At 51.7% G+C, this 9,039-nt stretch overlaps 1 protein-coding gene across 1 annotated transcript in view; it reads right to left on the bottom strand.

The window, feature by feature from the left end:
• CEP112 (centrosomal protein 112kDa) overlaps positions 1–9,039 on the bottom strand; it is a 318,653-nt gene that overhangs the window by 55,672 nt on the left and 253,942 nt on the right. The window contains 1 exon segment of the mRNA XM_010856057.1: positions 8,603–8,752. Coding sequence (XP_010854359.1) covers positions 8,603–8,752 — 150 coding nt within the window.

Raw genomic sequence — 9,039 nt, 5'->3', positions numbered from 1 at the left:
TGCGGCAGCGCATCTCCGGCAGAAGATGGGAGCCATGGGGCCTGACCAGTCAGGCGAGGCTTCCTGCGAGCATCTCGACAGAAGTGACAGCCAGAGAGTCACAGGGGAGACGAGCGCACCGTGCTGGGAGACGGTCTGCAAAGCCCAGCCCGGACCGGAGGCCGCCCACGCAGGGGGTGCGAGCCCAGCAGAGGAGACCCGCCAACCAGAAGTGGTGTGAGCTCCCCGATCCCGGCGGGCAGACTGCGGCCAGTGGGCTATGTCCTCACTCAAGCCTGTTCTCCTAAATAAAGTTTTATTGGAATACAGCCTCACCCATTTGTTAACGAACTGTCTGAGGCTTGCGCAGCACGGCACCAGGAGCTGGGTCACTGTGACGGAGACTGTATGACCCCAGAATATCCACTCTCCAGCCCTTTTCGGAGAAGGTTCTCCAAGCCCTGCTCTAGAGGGAAAGTTGTGGGTCAATATGGTCAATGCTGCATGGCGTTGGGGGGGCACTAGAGGTGGGAAAACACCACTGGTTCAGGCCTCAACGGCTACATCACGCTGGGATTAGTAAAGGGGCCTGGGGGACGCGTGGGAGAGCTGACTCGGTGCCTCAGAGAAAGCAGAGCAGGAGGGTGCCCGGCAGCTCGAAAGCGAATCAGGGATGGTGGAGAGCCGTCCGTCCACTGTCTGTCCTTCCAGCCCCGTCTTGGGGAGGTGGACGGTCCTTGCAACCATGGGGCCTGGAGCTGGAAGGCTATGTTATAAGACACGGCAATCATTCAGTCACTTTAGCTGTGGCCGCTTAGGTAATGATGAAATCACATATTTCAGGTCATCATACTGACTTTGAAACAGCTTCGGATTAGTTCAGAATTATTAAGGATGAAAATATTTCCAAACAGTTATTTGTTAATTTTTTCATATATGAAAGGAAAAAAGCTGAAGGATGCACCCATATTCCAGCATCTGAGGCAGCAGAGCCGTTCCCAGTTTGGACCGCGCGGTGTTGCGGGCTCTTCCACGAGGCACAGGCGTTGGCGCAGGATCCCTGCTCCTGCCCGTGTCCGCCCTCCGCAGGCGCCCTCACACTCACTCACCCGACTCTGCTCGGCTCCCTGTTATAACACACAGGCCTGGGCCCAGGGGCTAACAATGCTCTTCACAGTGCTTGAAGGTTTTTTCCACTGAACAAATGACCTTCGACTTGTCTTCAAGTAGAGCAGAGATCTTCCAGAGAACAGAGCTGGAGGAGAGGCGGGGCTGGCATACTTTCGGGGAGACCGCTCGCCCCCTCTGCTCAGCCATCGCCGCGTCTCATGCCCGCCGCCCAGAGCACCCTTCCTGGGGAAACGGCGCTCCCGTTGACGCGGTTAGGACTGGACGGCCGTCTCCCTCTCCGCGTGGGCAGGCCAATCACCTTGGGTGAGATGGAAAGTGCATTTCTCTTCTTGGCATTATTACTCCAGCTCCAGAGGGCACCGAGGCAGCGTGCCCTCCACGCCCTTAGGATGAGCACAGGGGAGACAGGAATTAGCTGGTGAGCAGGTTCCAAGCAGGGCTGTCTGATGCCAGGCTCCGGGATTGCTCCCTGTTTCTCAATGTCCCTGAAATCCCACAATGAGGTCTGTAATTTTATTCTCTGGGAAGTGGATTCCTGTGAGCTTTCAGCACAGCAACAATTGCCCAACCTTATGAAATGCTCTTTCCCCTCCCTCCAGCCCTGCTGGTAACACAGACCAGATTGCTCGACGGCCCCCTGGCAGCGATCTTTCCTCGTAAACTCCAGGCAGTGGCCAAGGCAGAAGAGCATCCCAGCTCTAAAATCTCTTTTCTGTACCTACAAGCGAAAATTTTACAACACCTCTCTGCGATGTGAAATCTCTGCTCGGACATCTGGCTTCACAGCGAGGCACTCTCAATCCACCAGCTTCACGGACAGGACTCGGCCTGGGGGTGCCCGACGCTGGAGGAGGGCTCCCGGTCCTCCTGCAGCGCTGCCTCTGCCCACATCCCCCGCCAACCGGTGTGAGTTCAGGGGCGGTGCTGACGGACGCTCAGACGGCCGGCTCTGGTGGGCAGCCTGGGGTTTGGGGCACAGAGATGCTGTGTGAACACGGTGAGGGGGTTTGATTAGAATCTGCCTGGGAGGCAAAACACAAACCTGCCAGCCCAAATCGGAGCCGTGTTCGAGCGTCTGCTACTGCAGCACAAAGCACTCCCGAGCTCGCTGCTGCCAGCAGCGCGACTCCAGAGTGAAGGCATGTGCTTCCTTCCAGAGCCTTGATTTAAGAGGTAACATCAGCTGCTGAAGAATCCGCCTGCGATGCAAGAGACTCGGGTTCACCCCTGGGTTGGGAAGATGCCCTGGAGAAGAGAACGGCTACCCACGCCAGTACTCCGGCCTGGAGAGCTCCATGCACTGTACAGTCCACGGGGTCACAAAGAGTCAGACGCGACTGAGCGACTTTCACTTTTCATCATTCATTTATTCAGTCTATTTCCAGAACTTCCACTGAAACAAACCTGGCAGTAAGCGCTTGTGCTCAAGAAACTTAGGGTCTGCTCGGCGGCAGAAGGAAGCAGAATCCAGACACGACCTCCTCTTTGCAATCCCCAAATCCTCTCAAGACCACCGACTGTTCTGGAAGGTGCGAGGGAGTTTCTGTCCGTCCGCTCAGGGCGTTCGCATGCGTCACGCCGCACGTGGGTCTGGGTGCCGCGTGTCGCCCCTGCCCACAGATAACGACGAGCTCCACGTCACCTCCCTAGACGTGCAGATCCCGGGGTGCAAAACATGTCCCACAGCAAGGTTTCAGATGAGGACGTGGGGACAGCATCAGGGTGCAGTGGAAACTTCACTAGAGGAAGGAACAAACCTGGCATGGCTTCTCACCCAGACACGTCACAGAAGATGACACTGAAACCGTAAGGGAAAGGACTCTACACGGAGACTGTATCACCACGGTGAGCACGAAGGTAGAGAGCAGGCGGTCAACAAGGCCGAGAGAAGGGCAACGTCTAGACAAGCGACTCTCAAAGGATTTGGTCTCTGGTCCCCTTTACACTTTTAAGAAATTAAGAACCCCAAAGAGGTTTTGTGTATGTGGGTTGTATCTATAATATTTACTACATCAGAGATTAAAACCATTGTTGTTCAGTTGCTAAATTGTGTCTGACTCTTTGCAACCCCACGGACTGCGGCACACTCCCTGTCCTTTACCATCTCCCGGAGTTTGCACAAACCCATGTCCACTGAGTTGATGATGCCATCTAACCGTCTCATCCTCTGCTGCCTGTTGCCTCCTCCCCCTCCTGCCCTCAATCTTTCCCAGCATCAGGGTTTTTTCCAATGAGCTGGCTCCTCACATCACTTGGCCAAAGTATAGGAGATTCAGCTTAAGCATCAGCTTAAGTTTTTCCAATGCATGTTCAGGACTGATTTCCTTTAGGATTGACTGGTTTGATCTCCTTGCTGTCCAAGGGACTCTCAAGTGTCTAGTCCAGCACCAGAGTTTGAAAGCATCAATTCTTCAGTGCTCGGCCTTCCTTAAGGTCTAACTCTCATGTCTGTACATGACTACTGGAAAAACCACAGCATGTGGACACCAAATTGGGACAACTCAATCCCCAGGATGACATGCCGCTGCCCGCACACCCTTTAAGGCAGTGTGAACTCAAAGAGCAGTCAGCCTGACCAGCCTGTGAGCGCCCTCTGCTCCAGCTCTCCCGCCCCTTCCCTAGGCTCCAGAAAACGCAGAGACTCTACCAGCAAGTGTTATATGGAGGGGAGGTTCGCTGCACTTCAGAGACAGTTGATACGGAATGCTTAGCATTTAGGGGGATCCTGGTTAAAAGCATAATTTATCCGTGTTACTCTATTAAGCTTAATGATAAAGACAGACTTCTTCAGGAATCCCCTAGAAACAGCAAACTGCGGACCTGGGAAAGCTCAACCTTGCCTAGTTTTCTCCACGGCAGCTTTATGTGCCACGTGAGCAACGTCCAAGTTTTCAGTTGAAAATGAAGATAAGGATACTATGTCCATCTCACAGGTTATTCAAACATAAGGGTTAATCAGCAGACTTTTTAAAAACTTTAAGAATTTTTTTTTTGATATGGGTCACTTTTAGTCTTTACTGAATTTGTTACAATATTGCTTCTGTTGTTTTTATGTTTTTTTTTTTTTTTTTTGCTGTAAGGCACATGGGATCTTAGTTCCCCAACTAGGGATCGAACCCTCACACCCTGCGTTGGAAGGTGGATTCCTAACCGCTGGATCACCAGGGATGTCCCAGAAGACATTCTTAAACATGGAAAAACCCGGGGAAGGCAGCACCGTGAGTCTTGAAGGAACCACTTGCCCATGAAATCCTGCCCATTTGGAACCACATGAAAGTTAGGAGTTTGGGGGTGGGAGTGTGGAAGGCTGACTATAAAGGGCCTGGTGGGAAGTACCACGTCCTTTAGAGACAGTGTGGGTATGAAGTAAGGTTACGGCTAGAGACAAACTGTGCGTGTCGCAAGCCCAGACCGTGCGCACCCCAAGCAGGAGGAGTGACGAGGGTCAAGGGAGCACGTGTGTTATTCTAGAACTCAGTCTTCAGCCAAAACTCAAATTCTGCCCCAAAGTTTAACAGTTCTTCCTGTTTCACTCTAGATTCACCCATCTGCCGAATTTAAGTAAAATCAACGAGATTTTTCTAAGCCTAACACAAATACAGCATCTAGCGGGTGAACCCAGCTCACCAGTCCGCCTGGGTCTCCTTTCTCCCTGCAGTAGTCAGGCACCTGCGATGGCCTCACCTGACGGCTAAGGTGGTTGCTGCTTCTGGGTGATGAGCTCTGCCGTGACTTCAGGCACTTTCCCTTTCCCCACTGCGCTCGGAATTATTCATGAGCATATGCCATCATCCATTTTCATAAAAACAATAGAGTAGATTTTCTTAAAACAAAACAAAAGAGGCCATGCACGGTCCTGGGCACTGCAGCCCAGCCCAGCTTCCGGGAGAAGTACGCTGACCAGGGCGCACCCCACGCCGCTTGCTGAGCAGAGCCGCCCGCCCGCCCCCGCGCATGTTCCTGACGTGAAGACTGGTGTGCGCAAAACAGCTGTTGCTCTAAACCCCCAGGTTGGGGGGTGACTTGTTACATAGCAGCGACAGATCTCTTCAGAAGCTTGCCTCTGAAGGTGAGGATGAACTGAAGCAGTGAACAGTGATGAGGACTTCTGCTCTGGAGACGGGGTGTACTTCAGCGTAAAGGATCTGCTTGCATGACTGTGTTTCTAGAAGTCTCTATGCCCCAGGAGTTCCCCTTCATAGCATGCTCCCCTCCTTGTCTCCTAGACAGCGAGGCTCATGCCCGCCGTTGGTCTCAGCTGCAGGACTCCCTGACGTCCACCTCTGAATTCCTTCAGGCTAAGGCCTTTTCTTTTCTAGCAAACAATTTTTACTGTGTCATGTTGTCAAAGTGTTGTTAAAACTAAAGTATCGGGGGGGGGGGGGGAAACTTGTATACCTGTGGCCAATTCATGTTGAGTATGGCAAAAACCATCACAATATTGTAAAGTAATTATTCTCCAATTAAAATACATCAATTAATTTAAAAAAGAACTAAAGTATAGAGCTAAGAGAGGAAAATTACCACAAATTCCACCACTAACAGTATCCACCAGCAAAATGCTGACACATAATTCCAGCCTTTCTTCTCTTTATATATACCTTTGGCGGGGGGGCAAAGACGACCTCTTATGTACTTAATGTTTTGTAAATTGCATTTTCATTGAAAACTGTCTTGTGAACATCTTTCAGATCCTTAAGTATCCTTCTCCAGCATCATTTTATACATTGCTCAGTTTTCAGCTGATGTGCTAGGGTGGAAAGTACAGCACCGAAAGGAGATGGGAATGCTGGTGCTGTGGGGGCCTTTCCCGGAACGGGAGCTCCATGATAGGCATGTGAGCGCGGGAAGGAGCATCCTTCCGGCTAAAGCTCTGGGCGTGTCTTTACCTGCCACGCAGGGTGGATCCTGGAAACAGCATGCCTCCGGGGTGACTGAATAGTGAGGGGTACTCTGCACTATTCTCCAGATTGGCGGCCCTGTAAGTGGGTTTTTCGGCCTACTCAACACCTCCGTCTTCCCCTAAAGCCTCACTGTGACGAAAGGCCTGCATACCCATGGGAACCCTCCGGTGGCCTGCTTGGCCTGCTGCTGGGTCTACCGCCCACCCCATCCTCCAACCCGGAAGGTGGGCAGAGGCACACTTCACAGGCAGCGCACACACTGTTCTTACAGCACTGCTGACAACCGACATTTAACTACGCTGGTATCTAGCACTACAAACCGCAGGTCCTCGTCGGCTTCCTTGAGTGTATATGCAGACACGTGGACTTGGTGACTGTGTCTCTCTCGAGTACCTAACTCCGTTCGCGAATCTGCGTCTACAAAACAAGCACGACTAGAATGCCGAGAGGAACAAGCGCTGCAAAGGTACTACCCGCCTTCAGGCAGCCAGGGAACGAGAGCAAGGGCTCCCGCGCTCACCGGTGCGCCGGGCCTGGCTCGCTGCCACAGGCGCACGCTGAAGTCGCTGAGGCTCGTGCCTCAAAGACACTGAACCTGTCCTCGCTGGTCACATCACCCCAGAGCCTTGACTCTTCCATCTGTAAGATGGGACGATGGAAATGCCTTCCTCGACAAGACTACTTATAAGACTTAAATGAGACAATGGAACATGGGATGAAAGGAAAGGTTTGGCAGAAAGCCTGGTACACAGTACTTGTTGAAGAAATACTAGCTCTCATTCTTACTTTTGTGACATAGCCTAAAAAAAAAGCAAGGCAACTAGTGTTAACACATCAACACTGACACAGGTCAGTAAAGAAAAAGCCATGCACTTCACCAGAGTATAAATGAATGAATCAACACTCAAACACACCTTATCTACACTGTAATTTTAGTTATTCTCAGGCATCTAGGCTTTGGTCATTACATGTTACAAATAGATATGCATGCATATGGATGCCATGCCCGTGTGCTTAGTCTTACTGTCTCTTTGAGACCCTTGGACTGTAGCCTGCCAGGCTCCTCTGTCCATAGGGTTTTCCAGGCAAGAATACTGGAGCGAGTTGCCATTTCCTTCTCCAGGGAATCTTCCCAACCCAGGGACCGAACCTGCATCCACTGTGTCTCCTGCACCGCAGGCAGACTCTCTGCCCGCCGAGTCATCGGGGAAGCCCAGTGTATTGTGTCAATGTATGTCTCTCATCATTTAACTTCAACTTCAGCTTTTATGATCTGACGGTTGGCTGGAAATTAGGATCAGGTTTTTCCGTTGTAACAGGTAAACAGGTTACCACTGCAAAAATAAACAAAACTAGGCAAATATGAATTATATTTCTTTCAAGATTTTTTTAATCTTTAAGAAACAATACTAGAAATTATGTTGTTATGGAGTAAATTGATGTTTTCCATTTTGCATATGTTGGGATCCAATTATTTATTTAAAATTTGGCAATTACCTACAACGCAGTATTTGGATTTCAAGTGGAAAAGAAATTCACTTAAAATGAAATCTTTATATAGAAAAAGAGTTGAAAGAAAGTAGTCAACAGTTCATACAAAGCAAAAGAATTCTACAGACCAATGCGGACTTTTTCCTGCATTTATAAATGAAAATTGAAAGATTAAAAAAGATTATCAGAATATGAAAAAAGAAACACCTTTTTGCGTCTCATCACATGTAGGGGGGAAAGAAATGCTCACAGGTGGAAAAATATAGGGAAAATCTCATGAAGGAGGAAACAGGTCCTCACCCCTGGTCAGGAGGCAGGGTGTGCTGGCCTGGAAGGTTTTGTCCACATCTTAAGGTTTTTGCTTCTATTCGCGCTGCCCAGCGTAAAGGGTATACATGAAAAAGCAAGCGATGCGGACACTGACTTTCCGCCAAATCACAGGGATGGCCGACAACAGGCCAGAAGAGAGAAGGACGGAGACACTGGGCAGAAGAGGTGAGACAAAGCCCAAACGCTCTGATGTGATCACCCTACCTGCACCCTACCTGCACCCTACCGTTGTAACAAAATCAAATGACCGAGAAACAGCCTTTTGCCGGAAATTCTTTAACTCACACTTTCTCTTTAAATGTTACTTATAAAGGCTCCAGACTCTCACCCTCACATTAAACCCCAAATGACACAGACGCTTTCATCCATGTTCTCTGCGGTGAAGTCAGGACCGGCCCAGGGGATCACCCGGCCGTCGCAGGCGGGATGCCATAGAGCGGGTGTCCGCGCATCAGACCCGGGCAGTGCTGGGGGACGTGGCGCGTGGGGGCAGGTAAACGGGAGCTGCCCGCGCGTTTACCTGACAGCAGTGCCAACGCGCTCGCTCTGGCCAGAGGCAGCTCCAAGGAGCCTGGGGTGGGCATGGGGTGGCTCTCAAGCATGTATCGGCTGTGGGCGTGCTGGGCTTGAGGTGGCCTGTCCCTGCGGGCACGTGGCCTTGCAGGGCCGGCGGCATCAGAGCCCAGCGCACGCGAGGCCAGGGGGCGCGCTGGACAAGGGTGCCTGCGGCGGCCTCGCCTGCCGGCAGCCACGTGAAAGCGCCTTACCTTGACAGCTCGCTCGTTCTCTCTGATCAGCTGCTGCTTCTCGTCTTCAAACTTGCGCACGACCTCCTGGAGCCGCCGCTCGGCCGCGAGCTGCTGCCGGCTGCTGTCCTCCCGCAGCGAGGAGACGGTGCCCTGCAGCTCGGCGATCACCTGCAACGAGAGCGCGCGCTGCGACTCGGGCCTCGGACACAGCCCGCCTCGTGCACCCAGCCTGCCGGGCCGCCCGCAGGGAGGCGCGACCACAGCTAGCGCCCCGCGCACCCGTGCATGAGACTCCACACGGGAAAGCTGTGAATGGTGAGCAACTGCTGAGCCAAACACGCCTGGAAGCCGTTCCCACTACAACATTCCACAGTATTTACTCATCAGGGGAAAGAACATCTGTGATCCCGAAAATATGAAATGTGTCAGGATTTATTTTACCGAGAAACAGTCTT

Source organism: Bison bison, unplaced genomic scaffold (genome assembly GCF_000754665.1).
Source record: "Bison bison bison isolate TAMUID 2011002044 unplaced genomic scaffold, Bison_UMD1.0 scf7180017864371, whole genome shotgun sequence".
Classification (NCBI taxonomy): domain Eukaryota; kingdom Metazoa; phylum Chordata; class Mammalia; order Artiodactyla; family Bovidae; genus Bison; species Bison bison.
The sequence above is the reverse complement of the archived record's forward strand: the minus strand, read 5'-3'. Positions and strand labels throughout refer to the sequence as shown.